Genomic DNA, 19,058 nt, shown 5'->3' with positions numbered 1-19,058 from the left:
CCCAGGCATTACTGGATTCTAATTACGTATTCATTCTGCTTCGAGTATGTCGCTGGTCTTAAGTTATCAATAACCCCTGGAGGAGCTAGGACCCTGGGCCGGGATGCTCCGAGCCCAGCAGGGGCGGCCCTTCGGAGGAATGGCCGGCCTGGACCAGGAAGGCTCAAAGGCAGCATCCCCGCGCCGTGGAGCCGGCGCCCGAGGCCAGAGGGCCCCTCCTCTAGCCCCATGCATCACAAGTCAAAACAATCTCTCTTCCCTGCTGACGCCACGGCCGGGTTGGGGCTGAAAATCGATCTTCAATCTTTCTGCTCCAGCACAGCCAGCCCCGCGGCGGATGTGGGCATGGACGCGCAGGCGGAAAGGCCGGCTGGCTGCTGACGGCGGAGAAAGGAGCCCGCGTCCGGGGACAGCCCTTCTCTCCCTGCACGGCGCCCCTGGCCGCAGGACGGTGGCTGAGCCCTCAGGAGATGGGCGGTGGGTAAGAAGGAGGAGGGAGACCCTCTCACCCACGAGCCGAGGGGAGGGGACAGGAAGAGTGGCCACTTCTAAGCCCAGCCGTCACTGAGGCTCCGCCTGCATAGACAGGTCCTCGCAGGACCCACGAAACCCGCGCTGCTCAACTCCGGCCCACTTACAGATGAAAAGACCAACGCCCAGAAAAGGGCAGCAGCTGGTCCCAAGGGGCAGTGGCAAAGCCGAGACTAGAACCACGGTCTCCAGACCGCTTCTAGGCCACGGTCTCCTCTGCCAGGTTTCTTAAGCCCGAGGGCTTTCTCTTGGTTTCTTCACTGGCAGGCTTCCAAGTTGTTGCATTGACCTGTCAAATTGCTGGGTTTGCACATTTGGAACCTGAAACCCATCCCTCCCTGTGGAATCTACAGCAGACTTTCCTTGCTTGTTCTGCTTGCCGTCAGTTCAGACTTTCTGCAGCTTTCTGAATGTCGCCATCTGGCCTGTGTCACCTTAGAGATGTCAGCGAATGTTTTGATCATGATCGCATGTAAGAGTGTGTCACACAGCTAATCTCATCCACCCTGTGGACAGGATGCTAACTGCATCTGGGAGGGTTCCATTTCTCTAACCTAGCTGTCGGGTGGCTTGCCTGGCTTTCTGAAGCAGTCCTGTCTCATCATCATACACTTGCTGTTTGAAGGTAGCCATGCTGCAGGTGAACTAAACCAGGTGTGTTCTAGGACCAGAGGGAGGGGGCAAACTGACAGTTCTGCTCAATTCAAGTGGGGCGTCACTATCCTCATCACATTAAGAACTAAGTTTCTTGAGCATTTACTATGTGCTAGGCTCTATGCCAAGTTCTTACAAGTATTTTAATATAAGCAAACCTGCTATTGTTATCCCTGTATCGTTATACAGATGAGGAAACAAAGTCACAGAAACTAAACAACTTGCCCCAAGTCACCAACTAGTGGTTGTCGAAGCAGAGATTTGAACCCCAGGTTCATCCAGAGCCCGTACCTTCAAAGGTTATGCCCTGTTGCCGCTCATGATGGAATAAACATTTTGTCATAAGGGAAAGGATACTACATGAGGAGAGGAATGAGGAAACAAGCCTTCTATTCTAGCTCTACCTCTGTGGGCAAGTCACATAACCTTGTTTTTCAGGTACATGAAACCCCTGAGACATTTAGAATCATGTGCAGATGTGCATTTTTCTGGGACGAGCAGCCATAGTTTTCATCAGCTGAATCTCAGCTAGATTCATATACCCTCTCTGCCTCCCACCCCCCCCCCCCCGAGAATACTATATATGTATAAGAACTCTCTGAACTATCTTAGCTTTATACACTTTTTCATGTCAGTCTTCTCTATATTCTCTTCTAACATTTTAGATAATGATGCAATAGCAGCTTCAGACTCCAGGACCTTTCTCTGGTTTAGGGGTGTGAAGGGCTCCTGGCTGCACGCTGTCCTTTCAAGCACACCCGCATGTCCAGATAGCGATCGCAGGAAAGACGACGTTGGAATAAGATCATCAAATTAATCCTCCACCTCCTTGCAACACCTCAGCATTTTTACTGTAGCCCGTTGTATTCTTTACTTGCAATCAGACTGTACGTTTATATAGAGGCCCCAAGATTTCAGAATCCTTTTTTTACTCTACTATAAAAAAAATTATAGTGGTAGAGCCTCCAGCAGGCTTGGGGTAAAGCACCTGCCAGGGAAAGGTAGAAGAGAATGGTAACCAGATAGGTAAATCCCCTCCATTTCTCTGGGAGAATAGGCAAGAAGTGGCTGGTCTACGGTAAATGGGCATTTTCTGTAGTTCACAGAATATGCATACTAATTATAGATTCAGAAAGTTACCCTAGCAGTGGAGCAATGATTTCTGAACAGTGTTTCCTGGAAAACTAGTGTCATAAAATGTTAGCAATTATTGCATGAGAAAATTTTCAAGGAATCTGAAGAATGAATTGACATTGACAGGAAACTGTTGTGTTCCTGTGCATTTCTGTTTTGCTAGGTTATGCTTGGGGTGGGGGGTGGGAGGGAGAGTCATAGTATTAGGGGAAAAAAAAAAAAACGTTCATTTTGAAGATCATTTTTAGGAAACAGATTTTTCAGGGCCAAGACCAGACTACTAACCCGAGCTAGTGCAGTGGTTCTCAAAATTGAGTGTACATTAGATTCATCCAGAGGGCTTGTTAAAACACAGGTTGCTTGGTCCCACCCCCAGAATTTCTAATTCAGTAGGTTGGGGTAGGACCAAGAACTCGCATTTCGAACAAGTTCCCAGGTACTGCTGCTGATGCAGGGACCTCACTTCGCCCTGTACCCAGCCTGACAGATATGAGGCTCTTTATACCGTCACATTTCTATCTGAGGGGTACTACATTACAGAAAATCAATTGGTTGGGTTTCCACCATGTGTGAGGGTGTGTTGGATAATCCAGCTTCAAAGTCAGGCTTATAGAAACATACATGGGATTTATTTGGGGAAGGCTTATTACTTTGAGACAGGCTTCCTCCAGAACAGCTGCAGATGTCATTAGCAATGGAGCATCTTCTCATAGGGGCAATGGAAGGTGGCATATTGCAGGATTTATTTTTTAAATGATGGCTCACGATTCTCCTGCGCTAAGCTGGAGAGGCCAGTTGATAAATCCTTAAATTTTTTGCTGACATTTTCTGACAGGGAGACATGGTCCTTCAAAAATGGGAACAAAATCCAAAATGAATTTAACAGGGGGCTATAGTTCTTCAGTAATAAAATGCAAATTCAACAATTGCACCGTGATATATTTGGGGATTTAAAAAATACAAATACAAGTTCGGATAGGACTGTTCAAGCAAATGTATATTAGAAAAATGAAGAGGACCTAAATGACCAGAATGTGGATGTGAGTCAGCCAAATTATGGAGTTACGGGCAAAAGGCAACAAAACACAGTCATGGAAGGGCTGGGACATGATGCCTCCCAACCTTAGGTCAGTCTCAAACATGGTACCAATTTTTGTTAGCATACTCTAAAAAATGACATAAAGGAGTTAGAGAAAGTCCGTGGGATATTAGCATATATCTCTAGAAAATATGAAATAGCCCTAAGCAGAAACATTTGAAAGAAATTTGGGTTGTTAAGCCTGGAAAAAAATGAAGACCACTCTATTCTACCTTTAAATGAATGAGAGTTTTCTGCCTCTGGTCTTTCATTGCAGTGGTAAAGTAAGCAAGAGGAAATGGCCCTAATTTTTAAAATATTGGGTTGGCCAAAAAGTTCATTCAGGTTTTTCTGTAAGATGTTATGGAAAAACCTGAAAGAACTTTTTGGCCAACCCAATATATGTGATTTTCATTAACTTTGAGGAAAAAAATCTTCTTTAAAACAGCATGATTAAAACACTGGGGCATGTCATTTTGGCCTTGCAAATGTGCAAGAAGCTAATAGCAGTTATCCATTTTAAGTGCCTTTAGAAGTTCATAGAGCTCTTGGCATGATTCCCGAACAGTCCTGGAGCAAACCTGAAGGAAAGAATTGCCATGTCATTGAAACAGGCCAAATACCCATCAGTGAGAAAGTGCATGCATAAAGTGTGATATATTCACACAGTGGACTATTATACAGCAATCAAATGATGAACTATAGTAAAACAGAGTAACATAGGCAAATCTTATTAATATAATATTAAGTGAAAAAAGTCTCGAAAGATTACAGCATGATACACTTGCATAAAGTTTAAAACAACTAAAAATTTTTTAAATACTTTTTAGGAATACAGGTAGATACAATATATCTATATAAAAGGAAAGCAAGAGATGACTACAATCAAAAAGACTGGCAATACCAAGGGTGGGCAAGGATGGATTAATGGAAATTCTTATATACTGCTGATGGGAAGATAAACTAGTTACAACCATGTAAAAAACTTTTTGGCAGTATCTACTGGAGCTAAACATACACAAACTCTATGACCCAGCATTTCCACTTCGAGGTATGTACTCAACATATTTCACCAAAAGACATGTTCAAGAATGTTCATAGAAGCACCATTCATTAAAACCCCAAACAGTTCATTAACAGGGAGGTGGATAATGTTTGATATAATCATATAAAATTCTATATAACAGTGAGAAAAACAAACTATGGTTACACACAACAATACAGATGAATCTTGCAACATAATTGTGGACAAAAGAAGGCAGACACAGAAAAGTATACATTATGTAATTCCATTTATCCAAAGTTGAAAACATGGGACACTGATTGGTAATGATAGAGGTCAGGCTGCTGGTTACCTTGGGTGAAGGGTAGTGACTGGGAAGAGTCATGAGTGAGGCCTCAGGGATTTTGGTTCTTTTCTGGATCTGGATGCTGCCTACATGGATGTGTTTACATTGTGAAAATTCTCTTATGATTTGTGCACAGGTCTGATGTCTTATATGTCAATTAAAAGTTTATTTTAAGAGAGAGAGGGATAGAAAAGGTGAGGTAAAAAAGTAAGGGGAAAAAAAGGATGGAGGATATGAAGAAGTAAGAAGCATCCATAAGCATATTTTTCAATGTATATTTCAGAGTATCTATAGTATGAGTAGACAGTAAAATCTCTTTTTTTACCATTTTTCCTTCTTATTTAATGTTTATGTCTATTTATATTGCCATCATTTTAAATAACATTTTACAATAACATCTTCTGATTTTAAAATAATACTTTTTCTTCAGAGAACAAAACAAGGAAGAAATACATAATTCCATCACTGAGATCTAATCATTCTTATCATTTTGATGTGTATCCTCCGAGTCTTCATTACAATTAAAAAAATTTTTTAAGCAGGTGTTATGGGGAGTGGGGAGGAAAGCAAAGAAATGATGAACACGTGGCTCAGGATGATGGCTTCTTTGGTGGGAGGGAGGCAGGAGAACAGAATGCAAGAGGGGAACATAGGGTACTACTGACGTTCTTTGTTTTGGATGGTAGATTCACAGGTGCTTATTCATTATTAAAAATAACTTAGAAATAGAGAAATAAAAGTGGGTGAAGTTGGTAAAAAGGTACAATCTTCCAGTTATAAAATAAATAAGTCATGGGGATGTAATGTACAGCATGGTGACTATAGTTAATAATAGTGTACTGTATATTTGAAAGTTGATAAGAAAGTAGATCTTAAAAGTTTCATCACAAGAAAAAGAAGCTTTTGACTATGTACGGTGTTAACTAAACTTATTGTGTGACCATTTCACAATATATACAAATGTCGAATCATTATGTTGTAAACCTGAAACTAATATAATGTTATATGTCAATTTTATCTCAATTAAAAAAGAAATAATATTTGTAGAAAATACTAGAGAATCAATGAACAATAAAGCTAGTTTAAATGATAAAAGAACTCAGTAAGGTATCAGGATATATAATTAACATACAAAACTCAATAGCTTTCATAGACACAAACAATGACCAGCTAGAGGAGATAATGTTAAGAAAGCCCCATTTATAATAATAACAAAGGTGATTAAATACCTAGGAATAAACTTGACAAAAATGTGCAAAACCTAAAAGATGAAACACTCTCGAAAGACACAAAATTAGACTTGAACAAAAGGAAAGGCATTTCTGTTCTTAGGAAGATTCCTCATCATAAAGATGTAACACAATTCCAATAAAAATATCTAGGGACCTAGACAAGTTCATGCTCAAGTTCACAAGGAAAAAGAAACCTGCAGGAATAGCCAGGAACACACTAAGAAATAAAAGCTAAAAAGCTGGACTAGTCCACCAGGTATTAAACCATACTATAAGTTCCCATAATGAAAATGGGGTACTACTGCCACAAGAATAGATGTACAGACCAGTAGAATAGAATAGAAGGACCTGAACTAGATCTGAGTAAATATGGAAATAATAAACGTGGCATCTTAAATCATGGAAGCAAAGGTGGGCTTTTTAATAAACATTGCTGGCACAACGAGGCAGCCACTTGGAAAAAAGATAAAATTAGATCCATACCTCACACCATACACAAAAATAAACTCCACACTGATTAGGAAACTAAATGTAAAAAAAAAAAAAAGATAGAAAATAATTTAATAAACTAGAAAATATGGTGAATTCCTCTATAAACTCAGTGTAAGGAGAAGCTTTCTAACACTGACTCAAAATCCAGTGGCAATAAAAGAAATAATTCATAAATTTGACTACATAATAATGTTTTTAAAAATTGCATAGTAAGGTAAAGTCAAAGAAGAGCTGCCAAATTAGAAGAAAACATTTACAGCATGTATCACAGATAAAGGGCTAATCCATAATATATAAAGAACTCTTAAAATTTGAGCGGAAAAGGACCAAAACTCTGATGAAAAAATGGGAAAGATATAAGAACAGAAAAAAATTTAAATAATAATAATAAAGAAATAAAAAAGGACCAGGCATGGGCCAATGATAAGGATATGTCACCAACCAAGGATTATGATTAATCCAATTTGTGCACCTGAGGTCCATTAAAACTACGAGAATTCCCATAATAGATTTTAGGCTATAATTGAAAGTAAGTTTAATCTTCTGAAGACCTAAAATAATACTAAAACACACTAGGGTGCTCTGACAAATCAGAAAAAAAAGAAAAAAGAAAATGACTTCCTTTTCATCACTAAACCTCACACAAGTTTTTTCAATGAGTTCTGAGTTCCAATTCCTACTATGATAAAATTGGCCACCACAATCCAAACATCAATGTGTCAGAAGCCTTCAGGGTGAACCAGATAAACTTTCCAGGTCCCTTTTACCTCTAAAATTCTGTATTTTAAACTAATGACCTGGTGTCCCAAATGGTCTGTTTAAATCTACCCACTCAGTTAATGAGGCAAAAGTGACTTTCCCAGGCCCCTTCCTCCTAATTACACAGGGAGTTTCACCTGTGGACACAATTGCCTGCAGCAAAACTCTAGATTTATGCATTTGTTTGTTTGTGTGTGTGTTTATATCCCTATCACTGTTTATAAAAATGAAAGATTTAACATGGTGAGGAAATTGGAGTGAAATAAGAGCAGTAAGAAATAAAAAGTAATACTATAAGTAATATGAGAACACAAAAATGCACACTTTTGGTTTCTATCTTAGCTAGAGCTGGGCCACAAATTTGGCTTGCAGCTTCCTAACAGTTGGAGCAGAGATGGAAACAGGAGGAGATAAAAGATTCACAATGCCTATAAAGTAATTTGGGCAGTTTTTCCAAAGACCAGGATTCCATTTACTTAGAGATGTGTCCCAGTGGTATGCTGCAGTAGGTTCTACCGGTTCTCAAGAGCCAATGGTTAAATATCAAGGATTTTTCCAAGTTGGCTGTTAAACCATTGGTAGCTTGAAATTAGCCATGGTGGGAGTATTCAGCAAACACTACAAGTCAGGGCATTTGGGGGTTTGTTTTTGTTTGTTTTTTCTTTTTGCCTTCAGAGAGCTGGTTTGCCAGCACTCCACTGCATGTTCCAATGTCCTTGTAGGGAGACACAATGCGAGGCCAGAAGAGCTACAAGTAGGAGAGAGAAGGGCTCAGTGTGCAAACTTATTGAGTATAGCAGAAACTCCCTCAGGAGAAGAGAGAGGGCATATATGCCTGAGACCAGAGAATGATGGCAGACTGTATCAGCATTCACCTAACCCACCTCAGTCCTTCCTTCTTTCTGGTACTACCCTTTGGAATTTCATAGCTGGGGTTACAAAAAATGTTAGGTCCAGTGAGAGGCAGACATACCTCTCCATTCAAAAATGCATGCAGAGAGACTGGGAGAGGCTCAGGTGAAGGGATTTATGCTTTCCACTAGGTGAGCACTTCCCAAGCCTGTATTTCACAGCATTGTAACAAGTGTCCTGCAGGGAGAAAAGTGTCCCAGGCCGAAATAAATTTGGGAATGAGTGGGTTAAAGTGAAGCAGTTTTCTTTACTGCAGGACTTATCAGAGCCTTTGGGAGATGAATGTGCCCTTTGGCACAGAGTACACATCAATTCCCAAACTTACCTTACATGAGAATACCTTGTGGTGGCACGTCTTGGGACACCAGGCTGAAAAACGCCAGCCTGGGTAGTCAGGGTTCCTTGCGATTTTGAAAGGAAATACTGAGGATGTTATTCCACAGAAACATTGCTTTCACGTAGGACTTGAAGCTCTGGCATTTTTCTTTATAAAAACATGACTTGCATGTCTTTGCTTTTCACCTGAACCGTTTCATTAAGTCTGTGGGTATCCACATATCCATCAGCAGAGCTTACTTAAGGGAAATGTTCCAGGCCAAGGAATTTCGTAACTCATGTCCCATGTCCCAAGGAACTCACTCAGTCCTGGACCTCCCTGAATTAGTAATGTTAACGCCCAAAGCCAGTGTCCACTTACTTTCAACTCACAAGATCCTGGACCGGAGAAATGAGCATTTCTTGTCATTTTTTAACCTTAATTGTTCACCCCCCTCAACACCCATTCTATTTCTTTTTTCTTCTTCTGTCACTTTCTTTCTTCTTGCAATAGTTTCATAAACTTCTAAGACAGTATATCATGCCATGGGCACTCCACACATATTCAGTCCTTTACGGAGCCCCTCCAGGTCCCAGGCCACGAAAGGGACAGACCAGGCCCTGCGTCAAGGAGCTTATAGTACAACATTAATGAATGTTCGTTTCCTCTCCTATTTGTCTTCTTTATTTGCTTTGTCTCGGCTCTTTGCCCCACTTTGCTCGGCGCCCCCCGTGCTGCTCCTCCCCATTCCCGTTCATCCTTTCACCTCCCTTCCCTGATAGCTTTTTCCAATGACTAACGGGGACCCAACTCAGCTGGTTTTTATCACGCTCCTGTCCTTGCATTTTTCCGACTCAGTTAAGCCATTACCAGAGCTAAATGAGGCATGGACTCTCCAAAAGTCACACCTGTCGTCAGGGAGATGGAGGGTAAGACCCTGTGCAGCTGGCGGGCGGGCAGCAAGCAGGGCTGGAGGGAGGCAGCCGAGTGTGACCTGGCAGTTTGTGCTCCCCCAGTGCTGAAAGAGGGCCCTCATTGTAAAACAAGATGCCCCTTGCTTTAATAGAGAAAGAATGAAGTCTGACACAGAACTGAGGATGGTCACATTTGTGATGACAGTTGAGATGTCCCTAATTCTTTGGCAAATGTGTACCAGGTGCACAGAATAACCCATGTTGTGGGTGTGTCCTCAGCAAGAGGTAAAGAAAGCTGTAACCAGAGCCAGCTACGTGGGGTTTTGTGATTATTGGTTGAACTTTCTCAGGTTTCTCCCTGTTCACCCTCATTAAAACATACACGTTTCACCTTTCTGCAGTGGTGGCTTCACGCCTTACTGTTAGTATTCTTTATGATCAGAGTGACGAAAGAGGGCAAAGATCACAGTACAGTAAACCGGAGACAAATCAGTGTACTCACCCTACGAAGATAAATGATAAATGATCTCTATTGGAAATCAATTTTGGTTTCCACCTTTTTTCTAGGCAACCTAGAATTTTTATTTCTGCAGCCTAGGAATTGAGAAGTTGTAGCTTCTGAGCTTGCTGTGCTTCTAATTTACAAGAGTGGTTTTATGTTCAGAAGATCTATGCCTCTCTTTTCTCTAGTTGAAATGTGGGCAAAATCATTCTGCTCTAGAGTTACACAATTTCCAGGAATGTTAAAGCCAAGGGGCAAGAGCCAGGGTTTTTACTTTGATGAGCACTGAAGTATTACTGTGTTGACCCTAACCTTGCCTTGCTATCCTGTGTTAATTTGTCCTTAACTCTGGAACTTGGATGAGCCATCCAACTTTTTGGACAAATGCAAGGTCAACAGATTTTTTTGAGCATCCATTCAGTACCAGGTTCCTTGTTCCATGCTGGGGATGCAACTGTGAGCATGATGAGGCCCCTGCCCTTGGGAACCTTCAGTCTTGTGGGGTGACCCCTTCCCTGTTCTGTCCTAGAATTGCCCGACCAGCCCCTGGTTTTTCACTGGTTATGCTTTATTCATTCATTCAGCAAATATCTGTGGAGAATCTACTAAGCTCTAGGCACTGTGCTTGGTGCCAGGCTACAATGAGAAAAAGAGATGGGCCCTACCCTCATGAAGCGTCCGTCCCCACCTTGAGTTAATTCACTCTGCTGGCAGTCACCAGAAAGAATGTCACTCCTCCCTTTGTACTTTCTCAATGCTTAGTTCATGCCTCTTCCTAGCTTCTGTATCACTGTAATTATAATACATCTTCCTGTCTCCTTTTAAACCATGAGCACATTGAAGGCGACAGTCTCAACTTTCTTTCCTCAGTACCTTGCACTCCCTAGTGTCTAGCAAACAGAGGAGCTCAATCAATGTTTCTTGAGTGAATAAATAGTTGCATGAATTTAGAAGTTCATGAACCTGTGGAACCATAGACCAGTCTGCTCTGACGTCCCATGCCAAGTCTCTTGGATGAGGAGCTCAATGATCAATCAATCACCTGTCAGTACTGAAACACTCCTCGTGATTTCAAGGACGTTCTAAATGTAAAACCAGCTGTTCCACGGGTCATTTCTTCTTCCAAACATATCTGCCATTGAGATAAAGAACAAATACTAGCTTCAGCTTGTATTTGCGATACTTTTTGCAGGAGGGTAAACATGATTATATATGATTTAAATGAAATGAACTTACAATAAAGAGAACAAATGGGTTTATTTGTGACTCTTGGATAGATACTGTTAATATAACTGCAGTGAGAAAAATATAACAGTGGCTTAAACAAGCTAGAAGCTTGTTTTCTCTGTCATGTAAAAGTCCAGGAACAGTCTGATATAGAGCTTCTGCTCCATGAAATCCTCAGTTCATGGCACCATCATTCCCTGGGATATGCTCATGGTTCAATATGGGCTCCAGCTGTCACACCCACCTCCATGCAGCAGAATGGAGGAAGGCAGATGAAAGAACAAACGCCAACTGTCTCTTAAGCAAAGTTTCCTAGAAGCTGCCTCAGGGCACTTCAGCTTACATCCCACTGGCCAAAACATAGTCATATAACCACATATAATTATAAAAAGAAGTTGGAGAAAGTAGTCTTTATTCTGGACAACGTTGTCCAGCTAAAAACTATTTTACTGTGCCATAAAAGGAGTATGGTACAAGGGATACAATTTAAAATCTCTACCATAGATCCTAAAACTGAAATGTTAGTGATTATTCAAGAACTTTTGTATTCTAATTGTTGCAAGATGAAGTCACAATGATGAACCCAATAATTAATCCATTGTGCTAGGGTCATGCTTGGTACTGCTGTGATTGTCGATATCTAGTGGGTAGGAGGAGTGAGGTAGAAAGAAAAGAAAGCTTTTGCAATAAGGAAGTTGGTGGGGGCGATGGGAGTCTGGCAAAGGCAGTGGCAACAAGAATGGAAAAGGGAAGGCAGAGCAGAGAGAGATGGTAGAATTAACAAGACAGCGTAATTGGAGATGGGAGGAAAGGGGCAGGGAGGATCTAGAATGATTCTTAGCTTTGAAAGCAAATTAGACTCTGGTAATTGGACTAAAAAGGGTGGTTTGGGGACTACATTAGACTCGAGGAGTTAATTGCTACAAATTGACCCGAAATCTCTCCTTCATCTATTACTTCTTGCCATGAATGTTCTCTTGAATGGACTAATGAAGTTAATAAACTTCTCCAAGTAGTTAATCTTTCACAGGAAAAATCTAACAGGTCTCAGTGACTTCCCCTAGCCAGTTGTAATGTTCCCTTTCCTAATTCAGTACACCACACAGTACTCCTTAATATTCTGAGTTCTTGAGGCCTTCTTAATTCAAGTGCCAGAATTTCTCACTTGAGTAATCCAGTCCCCCATCTCAAAAGTGGAGTTTGTATTGCCCTCTTTACCATTGTGAAGTTTAAAATACATTGGATGTGTAAAGGACCTGACACTATGCTTGGTTCAATAAATGCTAGTTTCTGTCTCCTCCCAAAGTATTTCCTTTTCTTGTGCATGCATTCAACCAGCATTTATTCAACAGTTACTATTTCAGACGTTGTGCTAAGTACTGGGGAGCAAAGTTGAATTTAGTCATTGGAAACAAAATTACTATATATATTTTTTTCACTTCTGAATGTTGAGGTAAATTCTGCCCACTGGCTGGGGAGCTCCTGAGGGCAGGGAACATGATGTGTGTGGTACCTTTATATTTCCAGTCCTTAGCACGTGTACTTATTAAATGTATGAATGAATATATGACCAAGGTCAAGAAATGAAGCCAAAAATCTAAGAGCAGGACTGGAGTCAGAGAACTAGGATGGTCATGGATGTTCAGATGTTATTTCAACAGTTCTGTGACTGTTGAGTGTCTGCTGGGGTGCTCCTTCCATTTGGGGCCCAGCACCCTCTGCTTGTAATGCTGTTGGAGAAAGAGCCCCCTTCCTAAGGGGCAGGGGCAGCATATGACAATGGTTAAGAGCTTGGGGTCTGGAATCAGACATTTATGCATCTAATTTTAACAAAGTGTGATCAGTCTTCCAAGAGGGGAACTCCAAGATCCATGGTATAAAAGACTTTAACAGGTGGACCTACCTAATCTGAAAGTCCAGGGCAGGTCTCCTTAAGGAGTCCTCAAAGTTGCTCACTGCACAACTGAGGGGTTAGTGTGGGTAGAAATCCAACCTGTGCTCCACTCCCCAAGCTGGACATCTTGGTACAAGGTTGTATCTGGCCCATAGGAGTTCTATTCTCCATACACACAACGACCCCACAGCTGACCAAGCCATGCTCCCACAGTTATGGACGTCTGAAAGCTAAAAGACAAGTAGATGTTTTCCAGAGGGACCAAGGAGGTGGAACAGCATGTGTGAGGTCTGAGAATTTTTTAAAAGGCCTAACTTGAGGATCTAAAGGAAATTCAGTGTGCATGCAGTATGGAGTTCAAAGGGAAGACTAGCAAGAGTGAGGCCGGAAAGGTATTCATTACAGCTGGCATTTCCTGTGAGTTTACTAGTTACACTGTGCTAATGGCTCTCCATGCATTATTTTATTGAGATCAGAGGTTAAGTGACTTACCCAAAGTCATATGTTAGGAAATAGTGGAACTGTGATTCAAAGCCAGGTTTAACTCCAGAGTCTGTGCTTCAAACCACTTGTTCCATGGCATCCAAAGACTTGCAGAGGTGGATTGCAAAGGGACAAGACTGAAGGCAGGAAGACCAGTTAGGAAATAGTTGCATAAACCCAAATAAGAAATGCCAGGGTACTTAAGATGGCCTTGGAAATGGGAAGGTGTGGATGGATTCCAAAGAGATTTAGGAAGTAGAGTCTACAGAACTTGGTGGTTGTTTGAATATGAAGGATGTTGATGAGAACAGGGAGGAGGTAAGGAGGATTCCTTATTTTGTGTCTTTGTGGATGGCATGTCATTTGCTGAGGAAGAAGACAGTGAAGGAGGAACAAGGTTGGGAGGAAGGTGAGTTTAGAGTCTGTCAAGTTGGAAGCACCTGTGGGACATCCAGGTGGAGATGTCCAGTCGACAGTTCAGTGCTTGGGCCTGAACCTCAGGAGAGGCTGTGTAGTTAGTCAACATTGGCATGTAACTGGTAATTAGTAATTGACCCACAGCGTGGGTGAGATAGAGTGTGGAGTGAGAAGAGCAGAGAGTTCCTACTAGGATAATCATGCTAAAGCAGAAGGACCATTCCCTAGATCCAGCTGTAGAGTTTGGTACAACATAATCCAACCCTTGATTTATCTGCATCCTTTACAAGAACTATTCTTCAAAGGTTTATAGAATATCATATTATAAACGGAACCAGAAATCTGGGATGAGGAGGCCCTGAAAGGGGGGGTGAGTACAATAATAAATAAAAATAAGTGGCCTCCTCTGATATTTTTGTTTGATTTGGAGTCAGATGTAAACTTAAATATGACTCATTCTGTATTTTCCATACAAACATATATGCTGAATAAAATAGCATTAATAGTATTATAACACAAGGAACTGCTACCACTAGGCCAATTCTGTGCATTATTCACACGGAAGAATGAAGGGATTAAAATCCAGTGGCAACATCAGTGAAGGCCTTAGCTTATCAGTGGCCTCTTTAAAATGAACATCGTCCTTCTCTGATATGGGCAATTGAAATTTTCTGTATCTTACATGAAGTGCTATAAAAATGAGGTGCTAAGCCATGCCCTCCCCACCTGCTACCCCTCAGCCTCTCTAAATGGAAATTCTGAGCCACTTCTGTTTCAGTCATCATAACAACATGGGATTTAGGCTTAGTTGAATTCATTTTGTTTCTGTTTTGTTTTTAGAAAGTACTACAGGCGGTCTCTAAATGATGTGGTTTCTGAAGACTCAAGAACCACCTACCTCACTAGTCTGCAATGGAGAGGGCAGAAGTGGAAACTCAAACACCACAGTTCCATTCTGTTACTAATTCTGTAGACATGTGCCTCCACCGCAGGGAGTAAGTCGCACCAAGGGGGAAAGTTCTCAGGGGCCCCCAGACCACCAGCACCCTTGTCCCTCCCCCTGGAGAGAAAGCAGAACTATGGCATTTTATAGCTGCTGTTGGATCTTCTTGGCTTTTACCTGGTGCACTTCTGCCTATGGGCCTGACCAGCGAGCCCAGAAGAAAGGGGACATTATCCTTGGGGGGCTCTTTCCTATTCATTTTGGAGTAGCAGCCAAAGATCAAGATCTAAAGTCGAGGCCGGAGTCTGTGGAATGTATCAGGTAAGGTCAGGAGCCACCTTGGAGAGTCTTTTCTCCTCCTGGTGGTTGGAGAAAAGCTGTACCAAACCAGAAATAATTTTTTCAAAGTTGGTTCTCTCTTTTAAAAAATGGTGATTGGTAACCATGCTGAAGCTTATTATTCCCCCCCTCATTTTTTTAAAAGAAATTTTTCCAAAAATAAAATGTCAAAAATACTGAATAGAAAAATCCATGGACTGCTGGAGCCGTGCTTGGTCACTTGGTAACTGAGTCATCATTGTTCACCTGGAGGCTGTGTTACTTAATGGAAGACCAAGTACCTAGAAAGAAATTTATTGTAGGTTTTGCAAACCTAAGTAGTAAAATCTCCTAATGACCTTAAGTGCCCCAGTGGTCATAATACCTGAGTGTTGGCTGCCTCACTCTTATTTTTTTTAAGGATTTTAAAGCTGAAAGAAACTTCAGTGGCTGGCATGACCTGGGCATCTTCAAAATGCAGTCCGTAGCATTTGGAATCACTCCCATTAGAAATTCTTATAGAAAGCTGAAATCCCCCTGCTAACACAGAATCCATCTACATAGATAGAGAAACACAGAATCCATCTTAACTCTCTCACTGGACTCTCTCTTCGGCCATTTGAAGACAGCTAACATGCCCCCTTGAATCATTTCTTTTCCAGACCAAATAATTTTCTAAATAACTGTTTCATGACATGATTTTCAGACCCTCACCATTCTGGATGCCCTCTCTCTGATGTTCCCTAATTTATCATGACTCTTAGAATATGGCATCTAACACTAGGTACAGTTCCTTCAAATAGTATCTGACTTCTGCAGAGTACAGAGGGCTGTATATCACCTCCCTTAATCTGGACATCAGAGACCATTACTGCACCTCAAGGCTTGACCCATCTTCAGAGAGAGAAGAGCACTTTCTCTTGAGATTTGCAACTTCCAGAAGGGATCCAGCACTTTCCCTTGGTCTTCCTGATAGCTAGAAAATGAAAATGAAAACTAGAATCATTCCAACAAAACTGGATTTCTGCTCATGTTCTAATGAGGGCTCACAAATTAGATAACATTTTCACATTTTTTTATGAGTGCAGAAAAACTAAGTGTAGAATTTCACTGATGCTGTTTATATCCTTCACATAACCCATGTGGACAAATATCCTTTTTGTTGTTCCCTTGCTGGACAGAGTTGTGCAGGTGCCGCTTACATACCTGAGATCAAGCAAGAGCTTGTTCTGAAATAATATATATATATTTTTTAATTGTATTAAAGAAAGATAGGAAAATCAGTTTAGCAGTATACATGTTTTAGGTAATGAAATATTCTGTAATAGATCTTCATAACTTTGCAGGTTTAAAAAAAATAAATAAATGAAGGAAACATGAAGAAAATGACTAAGAGAAAATGTCACATTAAAAGTTAGACCAGGACCTTTAGGAACCTGACTGATACAGTGAAGTATAACAGCTTGTATTTCTTTCCCCCTGCCTTTGAGTTCAAGTCTTGAAACCCAAGATACAAAGAGAGAACCTGCAGAGTTGTTAGGTTTTCTTCTCTGGGCGCTGATACACTGATTCAGAACATTTATCAAGCTCTCACTATGTGCTGTGTCCTGGAAGAGTGAAAACTATGTCACTCACCCTGTTTCTCTTTGTTAATTTGCTTGATTTTTATTTAAAATAATGTTCTTTGAAAAGCAATGCATGCTTATTTTTTAAAATAGAAAGTATAAAGACAAAAGCACACAATTTTAAAACTCATCATTCTACCACCCAGAAGTGACCACTGTTTGTGAACAGCCTTCCTATGCATAATATTTGTTTGCTTGTTTGTTTATGAAGATGATATCACTCATTTCCCTTTCCTCTTCAACCTCCAGGAATGTCGGTTTATATTTGTGACTCTGCAAATCTTAAGTTATTTTTAGCTTCTTATGTATTCAACTCCTAATCTATTTATATTTTCCCTGGTCCTTTTTTTTTTTTAATCTCTGTATTACTTTTACTAAAGTACCTCATATCAGTTATTTCAAATTCTTTGTTGGATGAGGCAGATACAAATGATTCATTCTATTACTAACCACAATCCTTGTTATTATTGGTCCCTAACTCTGTGTGAGGCACCATGCTGAGAATTTTGCATAATTATCTCATGTTCACAGCCACCCTCTGAAGTAGGTGTTATCCCCATTTTACAGAGAGGACTTTGAGTCTCAAAAAACACAACGTCATGAAACCAGAGTAATGAAACCAGGTTCAAACCAGCTTTGCCCAGTCTGTACTCTAAAGAAGTTGACCAGAAAGCCTCTTGCTTTCTTCCATTTCTTTCTTCCAGGTATAATTTCCGAGGATTTCGCTGGCTACAAGCTATGATATTTGCCATAGAGGAAATAAACAGCAGCCCGGCCCTTCTTCCCAACATGACCCTGGGATACAGGATATTCGACACTTGCAACACTGTTTCTAAAGCCCTGGAAGCCACCCTGAGTTTTGTGGCCCAGAACAAAATCGATTCTTTGAACCTTGATGAGTTCTGCAACTGCTCAGAGCACATCCCCTCTACTATCGCAGTGGTGGGAGCAACTGGCTCAGGCATCTCCACAGCGGTGGCAAACCTGCTGGGGCTCTTCTACATCCCCCAGGTACCCGTGCCGTCTCAGATGGGGCGATGTGGGCGGGGGCCAGGAAAGCAGGCTGGGAGGATGCCACACCCAGTGTCCATACAGTTTGCTATTTTCCCTTCTCTGGCTTTACTTTGGCACAAAAGATCTTTTAATTATCTGTATCATGACCACTGGGGATTTTTGAGACCCCAGAGTCAACAATGTCAACTGGGCCTTCACAATTCTTCCAAAATTCTTTTAAACATACCTTGTATAAAACTTTGTCTTTTTTTCCAGAGGGTTCAGTTATTTATTTTCCTCTCCATTCCTTCAGTAAGTGGCCATTCTTCTGCCTTTACTAAAAGGAATGAGACCAAATGATGTAAATCCCACCTTTCAAACCCAAAATATCTGCCCCAAATCCTAGTCCCTTAAAAGTCTCTGCCTCTGTCTCCCCTGGTTGAAAGTTTAGCTCAGAAGAAAGCAGGGCATATTTTCTCACCAAATCGGAACTTAATCATTATCTTGCACATTCTAGAAATGGAAAATATTCTATTTCATTCAACAAATACTTGTAGAGTGTATATGAATAAGCAGTTTCCACCCTGCAGGAACTCAGCCTAGACAGGGAAATAGACGTCTGCATTTTCAGATACTAACAATTCACTGAAATAAGTGCTTTAATAAACATCTGTTCAAAGTTGCATATGTTTTTCACCAAAAAAAGACAGCAGACTCTAAATGCCATTTTATAACCTGCTTTTTTTCCCATTAACACCATAGAGCAAACCTTTTTTTCATATTAATATTTATAGATCTGTGACATCATTTTATAGTAGTGAAAAATTGGAAACAACCTAAATGTCCATGGATGGGAGAATCAGCTCAATTGTGTTGCATCTCATATATCAATTTTTAAATTTAATTATATATCACGCTTTAAATTATTTTATTCAGTGTCTAGTATTTAAAATTTGTTTGATTTGATAAATTCACATTTCTATGCTGGGAGGTCTCTGTTTCCTTGGTGATAGCCATTATCCCTTTTTATACATGTGGCAACTGAAAAAGACTCGTCATCATTTCCCGAATCCTTACTTCAGGGAATTAAAGGTGTTTCCCATGGGGAAACCCTGGCTCTGTAATCTTTGTGCCAAAATGATCTGACAAAGCCCACAAGAGTAAATGTGTTGGGCAAGATGCAAATATGCATCTTTATATCTGGCATATTGCGCAGTAGTATTTTAAATACACAGTTAAAGCAGGTTGTCATAGCCAACAGACATAAGATGTAATTGCCATCAAG

At 40.8% G+C, this 19,058-nt stretch overlaps 1 protein-coding gene across 6 annotated transcripts in view; it reads left to right on the top strand.

Moving 5' to 3' along the window:
* The window catches only part of CASR (calcium sensing receptor), a 78,893-nt gene that overhangs the window by 33,908 nt on the left and 25,927 nt on the right, over positions 1-19,058 (top strand). For 3 of the 6 annotated variants that reach the window (XM_059920996.1, XM_059920992.1, XM_059920991.1), the window contains exons 2-3: positions 14,735-15,158; positions 17,485-17,791. In XM_059920996.1, coding sequence (XP_059776979.1) covers positions 14,974-15,158; positions 17,485-17,791 — 492 coding nt within the window. In that variant the 5' untranslated portion in view covers positions 14,735-14,973. Of the gene's footprint in view, positions 1-317; positions 482-14,734; positions 15,159-17,484; positions 17,792-19,058 lie in introns of all 6 variants that reach the window. The other 3 variants (XM_059920995.1, XM_059920993.1, XM_059920994.1) reach the window with 2 other exon arrangements.

The sequence above is a fragment of the Balaenoptera ricei genome, chromosome 4, assembly GCF_028023285.1.
Source record: "Balaenoptera ricei isolate mBalRic1 chromosome 4, mBalRic1.hap2, whole genome shotgun sequence".
Taxonomy (NCBI): Eukaryota; Metazoa; Chordata; class Mammalia; order Artiodactyla; family Balaenopteridae; genus Balaenoptera; species Balaenoptera ricei.
The sequence above is the reverse complement of the archived record's forward strand: the minus strand, read 5'-3'. Positions and strand labels throughout refer to the sequence as shown.